At 30.6% G+C, this 23,689-nt stretch overlaps 1 protein-coding gene across 2 annotated transcripts; it reads left to right on the forward strand.

Moving 5' to 3' along the window:
• The first annotated feature begins 520 nt into the window (after positions 1 to 520).
• Snup (snurportin-1) lies at positions 521 to 21,565 on the forward strand. Of its 2 annotated transcripts, none has more exons than XM_067281172.1 (9): positions 521 to 823; positions 11,850 to 11,979; positions 12,702 to 12,806; positions 14,533 to 14,629; positions 16,784 to 16,881; positions 16,951 to 17,028; positions 17,109 to 17,195; positions 18,558 to 18,791; positions 21,161 to 21,565. In XM_067281172.1, the coding sequence occupies exons 1-9, from the start codon at positions 672 to 674 to the stop codon at positions 21,176 to 21,178; spliced, it is 999 nt and encodes a 332-aa protein (XP_067137273.1). In that variant the 5' UTR covers positions 521 to 671; the 3' UTR covers positions 21,179 to 21,565. The 2 variants fall into 2 exon arrangements, with proteins under 2 accessions (XP_067137273.1, XP_067137274.1); XM_067281173.1 differs by having other exon boundaries at positions 21,164 to 21,565.
• Positions 21,566 to 23,689: the final 2,124 nt, after the last annotated feature.

Here is a 23,689-nt window from a genome sequence, read left to right on the forward strand (position 1 = left end):
TGATGAATAGATCAAACCACTAAACAGTGATCGTGAGTTAGCACCTGATTAACAGATGACTGCGCGGAGTTTTTCGGGGTTTTGTTTGTTTGTTTGTTTGTTTTTGCATGTCTAGCACCTAAAGAGGGGCGCTTCCCGTAAAAAATCTTTTCGGTAGACACTCCCTTCGGCAGATCGTCCATGTGTTACGTTGTCTATTTTATCTCTTGATAACAAATTGGCACTCTATTATGTAGCTACTGGTCTATAGTTGATATCTACTCTGGGGTATTCTCTTCAAAATTAAATTTAACAATTATATATATGAACGTCGACGGCCGATGGCCGAGGCGGTTAAAAAGCCGACAAAGCATAAAGCGATTTCACGTGGGGAATACGGTCATAAATGAGAATCAAGTAATTTCAAAAATATTTAATTTTTAATTATATAATTTAATAATTTTATAGAATATATTTATTTAAAAATTTTAATTATACAATTTGTTTAATATTATTATTTTTTAATTCGTAGAAACTAGATGGCGCTGCGTGTCGGATAAGAAGCCAGACGATAATTTAAAATACAGTGCAAGTTGTTAAGTGTTTCGTTTGCGTTTTTGATTTATTTCTATAAATATATTTAGTGTCATTTGTAATACGTAACTCGTTAAATACAGTTTAGATAATAAATAATGGAGGAATTGGTTAATTTAGCATCCGAAGTTCAATTAAGTAGCGCTTATGACGTTTCAAATAGACATCCGAGGTTTTCACAATATAAAGTTAAAAAGAAAATGACGTCACAGATTGAAAGAAGACAGAAGTTTCTAGAATCTATAAAACAGTAAGTATTGTAATGTGGTTTTAATAATAATAAATGCACAATGAGTGGAAAAAACGAACTAATCTCTTATGTGAGTAGCAACGTGTTGAGAACATCACGTGGTATCAACTCGTTCAATGAGGTGATCTCACTGAACGAGTTCATACCACGTAACGTTCTCGACACGTTCATGTTGCAACTCACAAAATTGGATAAGGCGCTTACTATGCATCCAGCTTTGTAGAAACAGCCACAGGAAATTTTGCATCCTGGCTACTTATAAACGCACGACGCAATGTGGCATTTTAAAAAATGGATAAAATTGCAGCTGTGAATAAGCAGTTGGGATCTTATAAGTTTTATAGACCATGCCTATAGGTGTAAAAAAGTCGGGTGTACTATAGATTACCACCTATGGAATTTCAGGACTTTGATTATATATTTGAACTCGGGACCGAGACGAGTTCAACGGTACCCTATTTTTGGACTGGAGACGAAAAATAAAAAAGTTATACAGTTACCATACTTTTTTAATGCTCTCATGAAGACGACGCTATAGTTGCTAGTACTGCCATCTTGCGGTAAAGTCTGCAAACCATGACGTCGAACTACGGTCATCTCCAGTAGGGTTAAATACGTGATACGAGAGCGGAGAGAGCGACGCGACTTCCGATCATCGCGTGATTGCCATTTTAGTTAATGTTACTTATAGCAGTGAACATGGCGACCGTTCCCACTGTTCGTGCTCCCGACTGACCTCCCGGAGGGGAGCTGCCGGCAGGCCGCCATGTGCTAAACGTCACTAGTTATCGATTCACGGTAGTTCTTGAACAAAGTAAAAAAAAGGGGGTAAACGTCTACTAAATGAAATTTTAACGACAAGCGACGCGACTCCCGATCACGATAGCGAGGCCGACTTAGCGGAGAGAGTGACGCAACTCCCTATCATTGCGTGATCGCTGGAAAAAAGTATGATAACTTTTTTATTTTTCGTCTCCGGTTCAAAAGTAGGTTATCGTTGAACTCGTCTCAGTCTCCTGAGTTCAGATATATACCCAAAGACCCGAAATTCCATAGGTGGTAATCTGTAGTATCCTCAAAAAGTCAATGGGAATTAATGGTCTATGTGTGACCTTTTGTGAGATACAGCCCCCCAAAATCAGTGTATTTGGAATAGTGAAGACCTTCAAACATGGGGTAAAATTTTAAAGCGAAAAAATTTGGAACCATTTCTCAAATCAATGTTAGAAATCAACTGTTTACTAGAGATGGCTAAAAGCCCAAAATATGAGAAATTCCATTTTACCAAGTACAGTACTTCCAGGGTGTGATCGGAGTCATGCTATACACACTGTTAAGTTTGCCACATGTTCTGGTCGGTGGCTATATCTCACAAAGGATCACATGTAGATCATTGATTACTTTTGACATTTTTATTCCTATGAATGTGGTCTGTAACTCTATGGTCCCAACCACCTTGTTCAGAGCTGCAATTTTACCAAAAAATGCCATGATGAGAAATTGGTATCATGACTGTCAAAAAAATAACCAGAACACACGTCAGAATTATCATCAATGCATTGTCATAGAAACAACATAGATATTTTTATCACATACACATACAACAAACTTCCAACTTAACCTCATTGAGGAAGAAGAGCAGAGCCCAGTTTAGAGTCAACTTAGTTATGATCTGACATTTCATCTGGGCTTTATCAGTTGGGCATCAAAAAAAGCTTACTTGAGTGACTCTATGCTTGAAATGAGTTTACTGCTGACAATAACTTCATTGACATATGTGATGTGCCCTTAAGTTCACTATTTCTTTGGTCAGTTGAAATAGTGTTCAGAAGCAGTGGTACACTCAGAATTTAATCTTGGGGAATCAAGTTCAACAGATTAAAAAAAAAAATTTCAATGCAAATTTAATAAAATTCCCACCTTATGCAACCACTAATTCATAAGTTGTATAGAAATAGAAGACATGACATAATATAAATAAAAAACATGAATTTTAATTAGGAAAAGATTTTTGAAAAACTTCTAGTATTATAGTAGAACAGAGTTCACTGAGTTTGGCATTATAATTGCTTTTTATCGCAAGTACTTCTAGTATTAGTTTTCCTTTTTCTTTTGAGGGCCCCTTAGCCCCCTCTGGATGTGCCACTATCCAGAAGTAAGTAGGATTTTATAAGCTGCAATTATAAGAGGTCAATACCTTTTATAATGCATAAAATGTGGATTATTTGAAAGCAATTGTAATTCTAAGTATCATTCTAGCAGTTACTGCAAAAATAAATTAGCTTGTCATTGTTCTTAATTATTAAACATAATCGTATAATTTGAACTCCTTATTTGCTATTCCAGAATAAACAGGAAATGACCATAATACATTGTGGTGTGTTGATAATGCTGGAATGCTTTGTGGTAAATTTTTAAGTCACAATACAAATTTCTCATCATGGCATTTTTTAATATGCCAGAATGTGTTATGACTTTATAAGCAGTCAGGATGCAAAATTTCTTATTGTTGCTGTTTCTGTAAAGATACAATGTATTCTAGTAATTTTTTTTCTGTTCATTGAGTGTTTTCAGCCTTTGAGCCTAACATATATACAAAGTAGCCATAAAGTCCATAATAATAAATAGAAGTTATCTCTATGTTCTATGCTATTTTCTGTACAAATTATAATTTTTTCATATTTTTGGACATATTTTCCTATATATTGATGCTATTAAAGCAATTTTTGATGTCTGTTTTAAGTCTGGTGAAGTTGAGTAACTTTTTTTCTTATAATATTACAAAGTGAATTGCCATGTCTAAATTTTGACAAAGTCATATCAATCAACTCCATGTCCATTCTACCATCTGCGAATTTATCATCAAAGTATTCTATCTGTAATAGAATATTTTGACACTAAGGCACAATTGCACACATTGAACTTTACAACTACTATGTATAATATGCAAATGTTGAATAAGTGGGCCATACAAATGCATATAGACAAATATTTTATATATATAAAATATTTATAACAGTATATTACATGCTGATGAGTAAGGAATTATCATTCTTATAAAGTTTGAATGATTTATGGAATTTTTCTAATACAGTAGAACGTTGTTTATCCAAAAGCTTTCCAGTCAGACTGTGTCGTGCTGAATTGAATGTTTTTGTTACTAGATTAACTTCTAAAGTATAATTTTTTTGTTTTTATATTTTTCAATATATTTATTTTGTTTGTACAAAATAAAGAAATAATTTTTAATGATACAATAGTTTCAATTATTATTATAAAAATTTTTGTTAGGCTTAAAATAGACGAAAATTCAACATGAATCGACACGCAACTGAGAAAAATTTCAACATCAGATAGGTTAATATATTTTTTGTACATAATCGGTTATCCGAAAAAATCAGTTATCCGAACAACCCCAGTCACCAATTGATTCAGATAAACGACACTCTACTGTAATAAAATTTTCAATAATTTCAAAATTATGGTTACAAATCAGAGTAACATCTAGGATGAGTTGAGATTGTTAGATTGAATTTCTTTTTTATCAATGAATGCAGAGAGGAACATTGCAAATTATAATAATGTAAGAACATGATTTGAAAACTAGTTAAAGAAAGTAAATTCATTTTAAATTTGAATTCAAAATCATCTTAAAACTTCCATTTTCGTCAATGGGAATATGCTTTCAACTGATTATTGCACTATTGGAAATTCTTAACAGATGTAATTTGTAAAAATCAAAAACCATCCACACTTTTCCAACTTAAACATTCCCTATGTTAAATTTATAACAATATAGAGCAAGTAAAACATTCCTATTTAGAATTTAGATCTAGACCTAATGCAGTATTATGAAGTGAGCTAAAAACATTCATCAGCTTAATAAATCCTTGCTGGAAAAGTGTAGATGGTTTTTGATTTTTATGTTCATCTCAGTTCCAGCTTTTTTAATGTGTTTTCAGCAGATGTAATTCTCTCATCTTCTCAGAACTACTAGTATTTTGGCAATATGACAAACATGGCATTGTCCAGAAGTATAAATTTTAAATTTGTTACTTTACACACAAGTTTGCTTCATGTTCTTTATTGTCTGTCAAAATATTTACAGTTAATTCAAACATGGTGTTCCAAGTTGTTATCTTTGATTGTAAGAAATAAAATTGTATTTTGCTATTAAAGCATTTTAAACTATTAATAATCTATATCATAGTCAAAGAACCTTTTTTAAACAGAAGGTCATATCTCATACTACACTTGCAGATTGCATAGCCATATATATTCAGAATGCATATATAAAAATACACATGTAAGAGATGTCTTTATTGAAAAAAGAACAGAAAATGAATTCTTTTTTTTTCTAGTTTAAAGGAAAACAGATGTCTAAAACTTAAAATGAAAAAAAATAACAAAAATATCAGGCCATAGTAGAAACCAAAAAGGCTACGGACTTCTTGATCACCTGATATTTTACACTGTAAATTCATGGCAATTGTAAAGTAATGTTAAAACTTTAAATTTTGAAATATTAAGAACATTTTGATTATATTTTATCTATTTAATTGTATTAGATTAAATAAAAAAAAGGGGGTGCTGCTTGCTGAGAAGAGTGTTGGTGAACTTTTTTGTAAGCTGCTTTTGAATTTTAAAATTATGGAAAATATTGAGTTTTGGATAATGGTGTATGTGTTGTTGTTAATATTAAGTGGAATTGAATTAAATCCTGGTCCTGTTGATCATACTTCGCCGCATTCACAGATTCGATCATCAGTATCTACTGTAAAGCGACGTCATTCTCCGAGCGAACCTTCCTTGAAGTTGGCGAGACTGGAGGATTTTTTCTCTTCAAAGATAGACTCAAGTAAGTCCATTCCTAGGGAGATTATTTCATATTTGGACGACCAATTTGATAAGCTTTTATCGATTCTAAACAAGGTTGCTATGAGGATTGACTGGTTGGTTAATTTACATAATGAACATGACCAATGATTAACCCAGTTGGAGGATAAATTAGAAGAAATTTCCAAACTTAAAGATGACATGCAGCAGAAAAATAGCTTGATCTTGCATTCTATAGACAAGGTGTCGAATTAAATGAGAAAGAAAAATATTTTGATTAAAGGTTTAACTGATGACAGTTCCAATTTGAATAGGAAAGTGCAAAACCTATTTTCTAAACTGATAGGTGAATCAAAATCAATTCCAACAGTTAAGATAGTAAAATTTAACCTATCAGATACTGTATTGGTGGAATTAGTCATTTGCAGACAAGAAATTAATTTTTGGTAAAGATAAAGGCTAATGATGCATTGAAGAATATACAAATATTTGATGATTTATGTTGGCGTTCAAGACTGAGATGGAAAAAACTTTGTCTTTTTTACATGATTATAGGCTAGAAGGCAGGAAAGTTCAACTGATGGCTGATGTTTTGCAGGTTGATGTTGAGAGAGATACTTACGACCTAGATAGAGGAGAATTATTAAAACTTGATTTTTTAGTGGAAAATCGAATGGCAAATTCTCAAAACCTTCATTCTCCGATCCAAGGAAGTGTACAGTTGGATTGAAAGTTTCAACATGGAACTCTCGGGGTATCCTCCTGACTAATCTGAATGATAGTGGTTTTGTGAAACATATTACTGAAACTGATATTTTGGGACTAACCAAGACTTGGTCTACAGCTGCACTGTGTTCGAGAGTTAAAAGCCTTAACTGTAGATCAAAAGTTTTTGAGGTAATGGCTACTAAAAGTTTAGGAAGAGGTAGACCTTCAGGTGGGTTACTTCTAGGTATAAACAAAGACCTGGGAGAAGTAAACTTGCTGCTGTCGTGGCAACATATAATGGTTGTTAGAGTGAAATTTAACCAGAGGCAAAATAAAGGGCTACAAGAAATGATAGTTATATTAGCATATCTTCATACTCCTATCTTTAAAACTAATTGCAAAATTGGAAGATTTGATTTCTGATTATACTTCAGATTATGATTTTCTGCTGATGGGTGATTTTAATGCACAATTGGCTTGACTATGGACCCTATTTATCGTGGGGATGTGATTTCAAACATCTGACTATCAAATGATAAAATTTGTGATAAAAGAGGAAATTTACTTATCAAACTAGTGAAAACTTATAATTTATACATAATAAATGGTCCTTACCCTTTTAAATCATCAGCAGACTTTACTTACACTTCCAAACTGGGTGCTTCAGTAATCAATTTAGTGATCTTGAGCGAGAGTCTGGTAGAGAGATTGCATAAATTTTTTATTTCTGAAGATTATATGTCTGACCATCATTTGGTCATTTCTGAAATCCTGATAGACACTGACGAGGATAGAAAATCTAACTTGATTGACAAGAAAAAAGGACTAATCTGGAAAGAAGACAAATCCAGTTTATATTCTGAAACAGTTTTGGCCAAATATGTAAATATTGTCTTAAGTGATGGAATAGAGGATAGATATTCTTCAATTCTGGATTTGATTGTCATCAGCTGAATAATGTAGAATGACAACATACCTGGGAACGACAAAATTACCATCTTCAGTTTGGTTTGATAAGAACAGTACGCTGAGGACATTTCGAATATCCCGTAATAATGAAGATTTAATAAAATATTGTGATTCTAAAACAATCTTTCGTTCATTATGCAAGACTAAAAAGAAGAACTATTGGTCAAATATTAGTAGACAGTTGCAGTCTGCATGATCTTCTATACAGTTTTGGTCTATTGTTAATAGATTTAATAGGAGAAAGAAATCCGATAATCAAATTCCTCTTCATGACTGGGAACGTTTTCTAGAATATAACTTTTGCCATCCAAGTTCTGATTCAATTCTTGATTTTGACCATGATAATGTGTCTCATATTTTAGATGATGCAATTTCACTCTCTGAGTTAAAAACTTCAATTTGCAAACTTAAAAGAAAATCAGTCCCTGGTATGGGTGGTATAAAAAATGAATTTATTATATACCTACCTGATGAAATGTAATTAGAATTACTCAAACTCTTTAACAAGATTAAGGAAACATCGAAATTTCCTGAGCATTGGAAAAATGTGTTGTTGCAAATGATTTACAAGAAAGGAGACAAACTAAATCCTCAAAACTATCATCCAACAGCGTTGTTAAATACCTTTAGAAAATTGTTCACCGGAATTTTGGCAGATTGGTTGAATAATAGATGGATAATAGAAATTGATAATAGAATTTAATGTTATCTCCCAGTTTCAAGAAGCATTTGTTAGAGGAAGAGGGACTATGTACAACGTCTTTATACTTAATGGTTTAATACAGTATGTCCTGTCAAGAAAAAGACATAAAATCTATTTTATATTTGTGGATTTGGAAAAGGCTTTCAATAGAATCAATTTTAATATTTTATGGGAAAAGTTACATTTACTAGGAGTTTCAACTTTGTTCATTAAGCTACTTAAAAATTTATTTTGTAACACAAGATATCACGTGAGAGGCAATCTGGCAAATACTAAGGGTGTTATTTCTGGTGGTGAGTTGCCTCAGGGAACCTTTAAGCACCTGTTGTTTATATTATTTATTAACAATTTACCACAATTGTTTTCTACCTCTGAAACTTTGGGATTTGCTCTTAGAGAATCTGTTGACCTGCATTGCTTAATGTATGCTGATGATGAAGTTCTGCTGGCAGATTCAAAAATGGGGCTTGCAATAAAAACTTTCTCTGTTAGTTACGTATGCTAAAAGAAATGATCTTACAGTTAACTTACAAAAAAACAAACGGAATGGTTTTCTGCAACGGAGGCAGACTACTTAAATCTGATAAGATATTTGTGAATAATACTGAAATTAGTTTTGTGTCATATTTTAAGTACCTAGGAATACATTTTTCTTCTTCAGGTGCATATAATCATCATTTCGATTTAATAGCCAAAGACATACAGAATAAGACAGCTTCATTTGTTTTTGTAGAGTAAGCATATAGCCTAAGTTCTATGAGTAGTATCTTTAAACTTTTTGATGCTTTTATTGGTTCTAAGATGACTTATTTATTTCCAGTCTGGAGACTGGAGTTTGTCTAAACTAGAAAAAGTACAGATGAAATATTTTAAGAGACTTTTTAAAATAGAACGTTCAGCTTCAAGCTCTGCAGTTCATCTTGAATTGGGAAGACCTCCATTGGAATTGAAATTTGTCAAGGTTATTCTTCTGTTTTGGTCAAAAGTTATGGAGTTACCCTCATATGACTTGTGCCAAATTACTTATAATGTTTTGTTAACAGCAGTCAAACCTGATAAGAAAAGTTGGCCTGCTTCAGTTAAGAATATTTTTGATAGCTCAGGTTACTCCTTTTTGTTTTCAACTCAATCAGCTTCATTGTTGAGAACTCATTTAAATGCTATAGGGTAGATGTACCAGTTTTGGCCAGTGTACCAGTTCTGGCCAGAAAACGAATTTAACTTAAAAATATAATCACCACATATTCAAATCTGTCCAACAAAACAAACTTTTATTGTTAACTATTCACACAGTTAACAATAAAAGTTTGTTTCATTTGTGATTATATTTTTAAGTTAAATTTGTTTTCTGGCCAGAACTGGTACTACACTGGCCAAAACTGGTACATCTACCCTAATTCAAACTAAGTCAGACCAGCTATGGAATCAGGATATATCGTCTACTTCAGCTAAATGAGTTAACTTGTTTGAAATGCACCTGGGTTGGTGTACAAAAAACTACTTAAACTGTCAGACTAATTTTTCCATGAAAAGCCTCATTATGCAACTTAATCCAAAATTTATTAAGTCTGTATTAAAGGGCTACCGGATAAATATATCATGAGAAAAGTTTTGTAGTTATTGCAGTAGCAAAGAGGAAGAGAATCTCTTAATACACTTGTTTGGATCTTGTCAAGTGATATATCAACTAAAATGTTTTGTACTAGGAAGATTTCAAGTATAATCATTTGAAAAATGAGGACATGTCAAAAATTACTTTATTTAAGACTTTCTCCTTCTTTAAATCTTTAGAATTTTTGTGATAATTTATTACTATGTATATTAAATAACATTATGTAACTAAATTGTTCCTTCATTGTAAGAAATAATTTAAATCAATAAACATTAAATTTAATTTAATTTAATTGTATTAATGTATTTTCATTTGCATCTGATTGCATGATTTTTATTTGTTAATTATAGCTTGAAAAGTGTTTCAGTTATTTATTTATTTTTCATTTTATTGTACATTTACTAACAATATCTGAATAACTTTATGTTTGTAAGAACAGTAGGCTATATGAAAGCATTAATAATTTCAACAAGGGATAGAATTTTATATGTTATGTCTTTATTTAAATAAACTAATGAATAAAATAAAAATAAATATTTTTGAAATTTATCTCATAGTTGCTTATTTGGAGTTTCAGAATGTTTTAAATTATTTAAATTGATGGAAACAAACTAAAATTTCATTTCTTCTTTCACTTTGCTATTAACAAAATTGTGGATGATGTTTTCATCTCTAAAATGTGAATGTCAAACATCACTATCTTGTAAGTGGCGCTCGACATTTGACATTCACGTTTTAGAGATGAAAACATCGGCCGCAACCTCGCTATTCTTTTTCTTGTTGATGAAATATTTGCAAATCATTTTTTTTATGAGTAATAATATTACTTTAAAATCTTATCACAACATTGTATATCTATTCATTCTTGTCCCACTCATATTATAATAACAAAACATTCATTTGAATGTTTTGAAGTAATTTAAATAAGTTTTACAAACAAACAAAATAAAAGAAAGTGATGAATAATTAATAGAAATATTACTTATTCATTATTACTGTATCCATTATTTTTTCAACTTGCATCTTGTTAGATCTGTCAATATTAGATTTTAGATTTAATTTCTGAATCTGTAATTTCTATATAACTTTATATTTCTGATAAAATCTAGATATAGATTACCTACAGATTATTCACATATTTTTTATATTTTTTATCTGTATCTATATTTTTTACTCAAGAACATAGCTAATTGATAGTGACATTAATACATTGCAGTTATCTATGCTATTATGGAATACAAATATAAGTTCTGCATCCTTTCTAGGTTTATAGGCTAGCTTGCCTGTTTTGGACTCAATCTATCTTTTCCATGGATGTCCTCTCTTTTAATTTCCTTTTTGGTTGTAGTTTAGTATTATATTTTTAGTATCGCTCTCAGTTCGTTCTCTGTATGTATTCAAACCATTTTTGTATGTAGTTTTCTATAGTATCGATTAGTGAATCTACTTTTAGCATTAAAAATGTTCTTGAAAATATTGATAATTCTTGATAACTACAAAACAGACAAATCAGTATATCCATTTTTATTAGTCTTAGATCATAAATGACATTATAAATGCAAGAATACTAAATACATTTCTTACCCCTTGAAGTGGTTAGCAAATTGCCTTTGTAACTCGACATTTGAACTCTCATTGCCTAAACTGACCTTCGTCCACCCTTCTGTTCACAATAACAGTTTCATTTTTCTTTTTTGTCACTTCTGTTCAGGTTTATGATGAATTAATAATTAATCAATGTGTACATTTTTTCACAATTTTTTATGTTCCATTTAATTAAAGTATCCTATACAATCTGTTTGCTATTTAGAATTTAATTAAATTGTAATTTTTGCAGCTGAAAAGATAAATAATATAAAATAATATACTGTATATATATTTTAATTATGCATTCTACATATATTTTTTGGTATTTTCACATTCCTAATGCAAATTTGATGTTTTCGTAATCTATCATATTGTTCACTTTATAATGACTGAGTTAAAATATAATATGGCACCAGCATGTACAGTACAGTACCTCTGAATAGCAGACAAACTTCTCGGTCCTGATGGTATCCACTATTTGGAGGTTATACTGTATCTAGGTTAATCTGCATATTAATTTCAAAAATTTTTTATATTTTAGTGAAATTTGCATAGCATTATCATTGATAAAAATTATCCTTAATTTTACATAAAATATTTTCTTTTTGAAGACATCGATATGATTACATGAATCATGCAAGAAAGTTGGCTGAGAATACATGGTCTTCTGAAAGTGAAGATGATGATGAAATGGATTGGAGTTCTGAAGTGAAGAAACCATCACGTTTTTACAAAAATCAAGTATAATTCAATTTTTCTGAAATATATTTTCTTAAAGTAAGACACCAACTAATGCTGAATTATCGGGCTAGAAACAGCTATAGCAATATTAATAATTTTAAGATAATTTGGTACTAGAGTTAGGCATTAGGTGCCATCTCTTGCTAAATTTAATAATTAGAATTTTAATAAAATAATTTTAAATAAATTTAGGCCTAACTGGAATAAAGGAATCAGCCCAAAGCGGGACTCGAACCTGCAACTTCTGCTCACCGTGCAGATGCGTTGCCAATTACGCTATCCGGACCTCTGGTCTGATCTCCCCTTCCAGTATACATAAGCTTACGTTATGACCATTGGCAGCCATTACTGGAAGGGGAGATCAGACCAGAGGTCCGGATAGCGTAATTGGCAACGCATCTGCACAGTGAGTAGAAGTTGCAGGTTCGAGTCCCGCTTTGGGCTGATTCCTTTATTCCAGTTAGGCCTAAATTTATTTAAAATTATTTTATTAAAATTCTAATTATTAAATTTAGCAAGAGATGGCACCTAATGCCTAACTCTAGTACCAAATTATCTTAAAATTATTAATATTGCTATAGCCGTTTCTAGCCCGATAATTCAGCATTGGTTGGTGTCTTACTTTATGTATAACGGGTTAGTTGTTTACTTAATATATTTTCTTGATAATCTGAATATTTACATTTTTGAAATAAAGATATTTTAAATTATTTATGTTATAGTTAATGTTGTCTGAATGGCTTGTAGAAGTGCCAGAAGATTTATTAAATGAATGGTTGCTAGTTTTATGTCCTGTTGGAAAACGATCTTTAATAATAACTTCACACGTGAGTATAATACATAATGTAATTGAGAAAAAAAGTAAACAGTGTTTATAATTTTTATTATGTCTTTTATATTGTTAATATTTTATTGGGTTTTTTTTCTTATCATCAGAGGGTGGGATCCAATTGTCTCCGATGTTTCCAAATGTAGATAAATAAATAACTTAGTTTTAAAATTAAAAAATTAGTAATAAACATTAAATCAAAAAACATGTTAAGCAGATTTTGAAATTAATTCTGTTAGAAAATGAGAAACAGATTAAGTTCACATGATATACAAACAAATCATGTAAACTTAAGTCAGTAGAATTTATTTATTTATTAAATAAGCAAAGTTAAAGTTTGGCATTTGACAGATGGAAAATATTCCATTTAATTTCTTTTGTCAATTTAAATTTCATTTAAAAAATAATTTAAGAACTGTTTATTTTCAGAAAGATATTTTTTAATACTAAACATCTTAATCAATTTTATAATAATAATAAATTCAGAATAGCATAGTCTGAATTTCTGAAGATAATAAATTTTTTAAAATTATACTTGTATTTGAAAGAATGCAGCATATGAATTTATTTACTATAAAATATATAGATACAATGAACTGAAAACTGTAAAATCTGTAACTTCTAACTTAACAGTAGTATTTAATAAAATATTTTAAATAAACTACTGTACTGTATTCACTTGAATATAAGACACACCTTTATTTATACATGATTACCCACTGTTTCTTTGTTTTTTTAAAACAGACAACTGAAAACAATTTTGTCAACAGAATAAATATTGTTGACATAAATTTATTCAATATATATTGCATAGTAAAGTAAGTTATATATCACTGTCTTCCATGGCATCAAAGTTGGAAACCTCTTCATTTTCCAGATTTCTTCTCTGAATCAACACTGGATTTCATGCTGACATCTTCCCCCACACAAACATCATCAATGCCATTTGAAGCATCAGAAATGCAACATTTCTTGAAAGAATGCTGCATAACTTTTTCATGGATTGTCATCCAAATACTTTACTGTAATAGGCTAACAAGATTTATCTAAGTTTAGCTCTTAACTATTTGCTATTATGAATATTGGTCAAATAAAAATTATTAAAATAACACAATGGAATCAGTGACTTCTAGTGACAGAGAAATAAAACATATGGCACTAGAGGTTGCTAATTATTACATATGCCAGCAAATTAAAATTTTCAGAAAGATTAAAACCTGAAAAAATGCATCTTAAATTTGAGTAAATATTGGAAAATTAAAATAATTAATTAATCAAGAATTAAAACAAAGCATACTAATTAAAAAAGTTGGAAAGATTTTCTGATCTAATAAGGTTTAAAATATAAAATGTATGAGATTGTTTTTTCTTATCTCGACCAAAAATGAATTTAATTTTTTTCTAGTTTACTTTGATATATAGGAAGATTATCTATCAATAAATTTAATAATATGTCAAATTAAAATATGGTAAATATCAGTATTTGTTAATATTACTAATTTCAATATTAATAAAAATTTTCAAAAGCAATGACTTCTTATAAATTTATTAATTTTATTTATAATGAGAAAAAATATGCAATTAAATTAAAAAATTTATTTCTAATAATTTCTTGGTTTTGTTATATTTTAGTAGATCAGACATTTTAATAGATTTATTTATTGAATGATTATTATTTGATAATATGATTAAAGTAATTCAATTTTTTAATTATGATTATATAGGGAGAAACTAAAGTTTATACAAAAAAAGGCTTTCTGCTTAATAAATTTTCATCACATCTTCCAGGTGGTAACCGCAGGCAAAAATTTAATTCTTCAGGTATTATTTTTAATTTTATTTAGATAAATAATCAGCAGCAGTATAAAATATTATCTACAACTTTATTCAGCAGTTAATAAAATTTAACAAAAAATATAACTAAATTTTTATTTATATTGAATACCTTTTAAAAAACCACTAAAGTTATTAATATATTTTTTTATTAAAAGAAATAAAGAATTTAGTTTTGTTATATAAAATCTTTAAAACAATCTTTCAAAAAAGTTTTTCACATAGACAGAATATAGTCATTGGTTATATCATTATCATAAGCATGAACATGTGTGTGGAAAAACATCCAATGAACTACAGTGGAAACTGATTTTATGATTAGTCATTTAAGTGGTCACCCAAGTAACAGCCAGTTTTTTTTTCTCTCCATTGACTGCAATGAAAACATTGTTTATTCATTAACATGACTTAGTTATTACCTTTGTAATTTTAATTATCAATAAAGTAATTTCAAAAAGCTATTGAAAATTTATATATAAATGTTTTTTAATGTTTTAGTTGGTCTAGTCTTTTTAGAACAGTGATTAAATATATAAAAGAGTTTCATTTTCACTTAACTAGATATGATGATTAATATATAATGAGGTGATTCATATTTATATACAAATCTTTGTTTAGCTATTAATGTATTAGTACAACAAATAAAATGTCCAAACATATATTGTACTAAGGGTGCCATTAGCTAAAATTTCACATATTCACCAGCATTTCTGATGCCTTTCTGGAAACAACCTGTAACAAGGACTGCCATCTGCAACATTTCAGCTGATAGAAGCTGCCATTCAGGGGGAATGCCAACATATAATGTATCCAAGTTGCAAAGTTTTCTCTGATAGATCTCCTTGAGATATCCTCAGCAAAATAAATCCATGGGCATCAAATCTGGGCTCTTTCCTGGCCACTCAACATCTCCTGTGTGTCTGGTGACAATATCTGGCCACATTGTATTAAGCTATTCTTTTGTGGTTACAGCAAAATGGGGTGGTACCCCATCCTACATGAAATGATCTATGTGGTTATGATAGGGAACACAAATGTCTAACATGTTCAAATAATATTCCTCATTCATTATTTTTACGAGAATCTAAGGACTAAGGAGAATGAAATTCTTAATCTCACACCACATGCACACTGACAGCCTTGACTGCACTTTCAGTAACAAATTGCAGATCTTCATCACTGGGAGCTGAATAATGACAGTTATGCTGACACACTTCCATGTTAAATGTGGTTTCATCAGACCAGATTATTTCTGGAGGTTAGTTGGCTCGTCTTTGATCCAACTAATCATGGATTCTGAAAATTTAATTTATGTCACAGGCCTCACATGAAAGACTTTGTGTGTAATGCAGTATCCAGGGATGCAAATTCATTTTTTTTTCCTCATAAGTCTTTATACAGAGGAAAATGACACACTTGTCTCACATTCACATGGTCATATCAATTTGTTGAGACTTTTCTGCAACACAACTTCAAGAATTTTTTTATCTCTGGCCTTCAAACTAATTTTGGCTGACTGGTTCACTGACCAAACTGACATCAAATTAGTATGCATTGTTGTGTGGTAATTTAAATTAATGTCTCATTTACACCTTTCTCCTTTCACACCAATGTTGTCTCATTATTGTTGTCTGCCACAGTTTCATATGAGCTGCAATATAAGCACGATTATAAGTTGACAATCTCAATGATGCCATTTTTCCACTTTCAAAAATTCATGCCACTGCATGGTGTGGCTCCACAAGTTAGAATGATGTAATGGTAGTGAATGTTCTATATGATAATGCTTTAGTAATGTTTAGGCATCCACAAGTTTAGGAATGGGCAACCTTTGTAAGTGTGCATGCCAAAAATCACCATATCTATGATGCAAGATTTTCTCATATGCCAACCTAAACTTTTGTGAGTGACTTGTTATTTGGTGTCTTAAAAGCATTGAGAGAATCTTTTCAAATAGTCTAGAATCCACACACACACACACACACACACATACTATATTATATATATATATATATATATATATAACATTTGTTAATAATTATGTAACATGTAAATAAATGATATTTGAATATTTTGATCTTTATGTAATGTGACAGCAATATCATCAATACAACACAATATTAATGAAATTTTTATTTACAGAATACACAATATTAGATTGTATCTACAACACTGAAAATAAAACATATTATATTCTTGATGTTATGTGTTGGCGAGGCCATCCTGTGTTTGATAGTGAGGTGAGTTAAAAGATCTATTTTACAATGATTGTATTTGTTAACTAATGAATTATTTTGAAATTAAACTAGACAGAATTTAGGTTTTATTGGTTAAAGTGTAAAACTGACGAAGTTCCTGAAATTCAAGTAAAATCTACTTTAAATCCTGTAAGTATAAATTTTAAATACAGATTATTATGAAATGTAAAAATATAAAAGTGATTTTATAAATGTTACTGTTATTTCAGTTTAGGTTCATTCCTTTGCTTTCTTACTCCTGTTCTTATGATTCCATTCACAAAGTTGTAAATTCTCCATTACCATTTGAATGCCAGGTTAATATATTTTTAATAAATAAATATATGTATATATACCAGGTGTATAAGCTTAAATCCGCTGTTTGCTAATAGATGGCGTTAGTAAGCGTATTAAGCTACCGTGGAGACGCCATATTTTTTTTTCGATGACTTTGACATTTGTCAACATTAATCAGTGCACATCATCAGCGATTTCATACGACATCATACATTTTTCCTTTGTTAATCATGCCTAGTTTTGTGCCAGAAAAACAGCATATGCGGGAAGCTCTGCTTTTCTGCTTCAATTTGAAGAAATCGGCTGCCGAAGCTCATCGAATGCTTGTGGAGGCCTATGGCGACAGTGCTTTATCGGAAACCACATGCAGAGATTGGTTTCGTCAGTTCAAAGACGGCAATTTTGACCTGAGCGACAAGAAGCGTGAAAATCGGCCCAGGAAGGTTGAAGACCATCAATTGCAGGCTCTTTTGGACTTGGACGATACCCAATCACAAAAAATGCTTGCCGAGCAACTGGGTGTTACTCAATCAGCCATTTCCATGCATCTACGTGCCATGGGAAAGATTCAAAAGATCAGAAAATGGGTGCCGCACGAATTGAACGATAGGCAGATGGAGCGACGCCAAAACACATGCGAAATCTTACTCGCCAGACAAAAAAGAAAGTCGTTTCTTCATCGGATTCTAACTGGCGACGAAAAATGGATATATTTTGAGAATCCTAAACGCAAGAAATCGTGGGTTGATCCAGGAAAACCATCAACATCTTCCCCAAGACCAAATCGCTTTGGACGGAAGACAATGCTGTGCGTTTGGTGGGATCAGCAGGGTATCGTCTACTATGAGCTGTTGAAACCTGGTGAAACTGTCAATGCCCACCGCTACTACCAACAACTGATCAAATTGCATCATGCTCTGCATGAAAAAAGGCCAGATTATCAGCAAAGACACAACAAGCTGATTTTCCTCCATGACAATGCACCATCACACTCGTCAACATTGGTCCAAAACTACTTGAAGACACTCGACTGGGAGGTGCTACCCCATCCCGCTTATTCACCAGACCTGGCCCCTTCTGACTATCACTTATTTTCGTCGATGGGCCACTTCGATTCTTATGAAAATGTCCAGAAATGGCTTGATGAGTGGTTTGCCTCGAAAGAAAAAGAATTTTTTTGGCATAGTATCCACACATTGCCCGAGAGATGGAAAAAATGTGTCGCTAGTCAGGGAAAGTACTTTGAATAAATTTGTTTTTGCTTGCTATGAAAAAAACACGTTTTTTTCTGACTAAAAAACAGCGGATTTAAGCTTATACGCCTGGTATATGATTTAATGATGTTATGCCTAATAAAATATATTTATTTAATTTCATTGCAGCTAGATGGTTTACTGTTTTATCATAAGCGAACGATCTATACTGGTGGTGTAACACCATTAGTTGGATGGCTGAAAGCATATATGTTACCAGAAATATTGAATATTTCTGTACCTGAAGATTTATGTGCAGATAGGCCTAAATCATATTCTTCAATGAGAAATCATTTGTCAATAGCTTTTGCTAAACATGAAAAGAGAAAACAAGAAGATGAAAAATTATTAAATGAAATTGAGGTAAGTCTAAATCTGAAATTTAAAAAAAAAAATATTATTTTTTAATTTAAAATAAAGCAATGAAAAATTCAACTATATCATAGTAATTTATGAATACAAGGCTTTTACTTATTTATGATATTCTACTGTAATTTATTAAATTCTGGCATACAGGTTTCAACTTTGAAATTTTAAATATGTTCTATTTGGAAATTTTTGTAATTACATTTTTCATATTGCAAAATTCATTTGACATCTTTAGTTTGTTTAAAATTATATTGGGTTTTAAAGGTGAAATTTAAAAATTTATAAAAAAATCTTTATTGACATTTAACAGTTTAGCCTGGTAGGTAATCACCATATCAATCATATCTTGAGACTTTTGCTGCAAACTTTCAATCCCATGAGCATAGAATGACTGGGACTTTTCTTTGAAGAATGCTGAAAAAGTGTCAGGTATTGTAATTGAACTGTATATATATAGTTCATTCTCCTTACAGTGAACACCAATAAAGCAAATTCTCGCTTGGCAAAACGCCATTGTCATAACATTAATTTTTACATGATAAAGTGAACAAAAATTTTATCAGAATTCGTTAAACCAAATTGTAAATTTACAATTTGGTTTAATGAATTATTTGTTCCCCTTCACAACCTCCAAGAAATAACCCTATTTTCAATAATGATTTTATTCAAAATGCATAAAAAGCAAAGTGGTACTGTAATAAATGTTCTATTTTGAGTAGAATAATTTTCTTCTAGTAAGCAAAGACAGGTTCTCCCTCCGATTGTAGAGCAATTCAAACATTTTGTTTTAGTGGACCATTCTACAGTATGCAGAAAATAGAGATTAAAGTTTAAGGATGTCCACCCCTTTAAATGGATGCAGACCTGTGTAAACACGTGCTAGTTTGCATATCAGGAAGTGCGTACAGTGATGCCAGGTTTGGCTACTTTTTTACTCTTTTGGCACCAAAAAATATTTCCTACTTTTCAATCTTCAACAGAAAAATAATAAGAGGTTTCTTTTAGCTTTGTTTTGTTTAACCATTCTGATATACTGCTCCACACCTAAATAGCAAATATCGTCTTCTCCTCATTTTGTTTGATTTGAAAATTATTTGGATCGTTAATTTAGTTTTGTAAATAAATTTACTTTTGTTTAACTTTATTTAGTGAATTAATTCAAAATATTTTCATTACCTATTAATCCTTAACCCCATAAATTATACAACCTTGACCCTGAAAATTGTTAATATGAATTTTCAAAGTTAACACATTAGTTCACTTTAATTTTTGATAGTTTCCCTACAATTTGTATTAATGCGAGTTGACTTTATTGGCAATATGGTTCTTTAGGGTATGAAATAGATGATAGTCAGATGGTGTGAAATCTGAGATTTAAGGTGGATGAGGCAAAACCTCCCACCCCACACTGGCCAGCTTCTCTGTCATCTTTGCTCTATGTGTTGGTGCACTGTTATGACTGCATCCAAAAATTGACAAAGTCTGATAAAGTTCTTTGATCTTGGCGTTCAAACACTCCAGTTTTTCACAGTAGAGTTCTTTCACGACAGTGATATTGGTTGGAAGCAGTTCCATCATGATGATACCAAAAAAATGCAGATTGTTGCCTTCTCTCCACTATTGACCCTTTGACATTTGCAACAGTTGGTTGACCTTTGTTCACCCATGAATGCTTTAACAAACATTTTGCAGATTAGATTGTGAGCCTTCATTATATTGTGGCCACTTATTTGTGGTCTGTTGCTCTATCACTTCAAGGTTCTTTCAAGAGTTTCATATTGTTAGACATTGTTGTTGTGTGTATTTCCAATGAAATATGTGACAAAACACTTTGATTACAATATATCTGTTTCAAATATTCTAGAACATTTGAAACAGATATATTGTAATCAAAGTGTCATTCCAGTCATTTCTAGAAACAAATTGAAATGTCTAAATTTCATCTTTACAACCTGATATATGAATGGACTATGGATAGTTAATAATTAATCTAAAATTTACATGTGTATAATATATATGTATGCATGTGTGTGTGTGTTAGAAATTACAAAATATGCAATAAGTTAGTAAATTAATTAGTTTTTTCCACAAATACAACATATTTTAAAAATTTCAAGCCAGACCTTAATATTTCATTACATTTAATTGTTTTGTCAACTCTATAACATTAATTACATATTGTACATCAGCAATGGCAAACATTTTCCAAAGATCAAAATTGAATCCAAAATTTAATAACTCCAAATCATAGGTCCAAACATTTAATTTGCACAATTAAAATAAAATTGTAAGCATTTTTTGTTGTTATTGTAACTTTTTAATCTGTATCACATTTTTATGTATTTGTTTCATTTGTTTTTCAGGAGGATATGGTCACGTAATCTAGCAGAAATAAAGAAAATGATGGCAACAATTAAAATTAAATATTCTTGTTAAATTGTTATTGTACAATTTATAAATTAATTTATAACTTGAAAATGTTGAATTGTTTAAATTTTTTTATTCACCATTTCAAGTATGTTACATAATTATCTAAATTTTCAACTACCACAAACTGTTTTTTAAGTTAGATTTGAAAGGAAACTATGACTTAGCAATTCTTACATCTCATTGGTGTAACTTCCATCCTGTAAGGTTCTTGTTGAACCACTTTTCTACTTCAGAAATCATTTTTCTCAACATACAATTTGTGGAAGAAGTTTGTGTATCTTTCAAAGAACTGAAAAGATGGTAATTGAAGAGAATAAAATGGAGGAAGTAAGACAAAATCATGTGACAGTAATGTAGGTTTTGTGATGACTTCTAATCAACTCAAATTCAAATATCTGTTTGGAAACTAAAGAAGTATTTTAAGCAGGTACATTTGCACAAAGATACAATAAAATATTTCATCATAGCAGTGAAAAGTCACAAACAAATCCATATACCTGCAAGAACTGCAGTAGCCAATGTTCCCTCTAAGCTGTGCGGCCGCGCACTGCTCAAATTGTTGCTGCGCACAAGAATTTGTGCGCCGCGCAAGCGAGCATGCACACTGATTTGAATTGTTGTTTACTTATTTCTCACTCTGTTTGCAACATGATTATTGCTATGTATATTTCAATTAAATACATTAAATCATTGACAAAAGATAATGTTTTGTATGGAAGTATGTTTTAAAATGAATTTTAATCTCTACTTTATAATTAATTATTTTAATTTTTATAGGAAAACATAAGATTTTATATGTATATATGTATATATATACTCAGAAAATTTTTTTGCTCAGAGAAGTATATGTTCCGCTCATCTACAAAAAAATTAGAGGGAACATTGGCAGTAGCAGAAACGAAATGTTTTGAAATTTAGCTTGATTGATAGGAAGGTATTTTCATGAAATTAATATTGTCAGAGATAAAATAATAATTAGTGTAAGTGCTATTTAATATGCTAATTCAGTGTTTCCCGATCCATGTGCCACAACACACTTGTGTTGCAGAAATATTAAATATTTTTTTAGAATTTTGAATAAGCCCTTCTTTAAAATTTCATTATCTTTCATCTTTTTATCACCAGCTGGCTTAATGGAAGAGGAGATATTCACTAAAATGCTGACTGTTGCAAAATTTGCATCAGCATATTCCCTCACAAAAGTTGCATGCGTCTTTGCTTATGCCAGCATACCAAATCTTTGGAGCATCTATAAATATTGCAGCTTACCAGCTTAGAGAATACTAGCTCTTTACGCATCGATTCAAATAATCTTTTTATTTTTATAGTATATTTGTAAACTCACAAGCTTTTGCGTTGGTAAGTTTAATTTCTGTATTATCAAATATTTTTTTGAATCAACTGTAATTTATTTTAAAAATTATGGTGTTCCACAGGAATCTTACTAAATTCAGTGTGTATTGCTAATGGAAAGAGATTGTGAAACACCATGCTAAATAATGAACTTTCACATTTTTCTCAATTTTTGCTTAAAGTAAGCTTACTTTAAAAGTTGTTATATGTGAAGAAAGGCACAGGAAAATGAAATGTTAAAATAAATAATTTATAGTGGTTATAAACATCAAGTCATTAACTGTAGATAATATTTAAAAAAAAAAAGCATGTCTAAATGTTCTTTTTTTTTTCTTAGAATGTAATTTCTTAATATTGGACTACTTGTTAAAAAGTAGTTCATTCCATTAAAATTACTTTTCGCTTACGATAATCAGGAATGATTGCTTGAAAAGTGAATCCAGTTAATTTTTTAAAATTTCATTTTTGTCTCACACACATTTTTTTTGCCATAAAATATCATGAATCAACCTTCATTATTATCTCTAGATCAATAGTTATTGAAGAGTACTTGTTTTGGTAGCACATAACTTATACTAATATTGAAATGATTAGAGATGTGCAAGGAATCTTGAAGCAGCTCATATTTTATTTTATGGCCATAAAGTAAAATGTGAGGACAATTCTGTATAGGGAATGTCAAATTTTTCATGGCTGATTTGTCCTGCACACGTCAAGCTCTATTCTTTACTACTCAGTAAGTTGCTATCCCCATAACTGGCATGAAAAAAAGATCCTCTTAGTACCCATAAAGCAGAATTTAATAAATTTGTGATTTTGTGTTCCCATTAGAACTGGGTTTGAATTTAGTTTTCAATATTGCTATCAGCTTGTTGTTCTATATTTCTTTCCTGTAATTATCTGCCTCCACCATTATGGTAGTTGTGCTAACCCATAATTATTACCAGTAAGATTTAGACTGACCTTAAAGTTCATAAGATGATGTAATTCTCTTAGAAGAATGAAATCTGTTGAATCTCATGCTTCATATTACAGTACAAGTTTGAAAATGTTAGCAAACTTTTGTGATTTTCAAGCATGTGCTTACAGTGAAAAACAATTTGGTTACA

The sequence above is a fragment of the Centruroides vittatus genome, unplaced genomic scaffold, assembly GCF_030686945.1.
Source record: "Centruroides vittatus isolate TY-2023 unplaced genomic scaffold, ASM3068694v2 contig_911, whole genome shotgun sequence".
NCBI classification, from domain to species: domain Eukaryota; kingdom Metazoa; phylum Arthropoda; class Arachnida; order Scorpiones; family Buthidae; genus Centruroides; species Centruroides vittatus.

What these genes read in the sequence shown, in the direction of transcription:
- Snup (XM_067281172.1), top strand. Translation starts at nt 672, where the DNA reads ATGGAGGAATTGGTTAATTTAGCATCCGAAGTTCAATTAAGTAGCGCT. An exon ending in CTTTAATAATAACTTCACAC is followed by an intron (nt 12,807 to 14,532) that starts GTGAGTATAATA and finishes ATGATTATATAG; the next exon opens with GGAGAAACTAAAGTTTATAC. An exon ending in GCAAAAATTTAATTCTTCAG is followed by an intron (nt 14,630 to 16,783) that starts GTATTATTTTTA and finishes TTTTATTTACAG; the next exon opens with AATACACAATATTAGATTGT.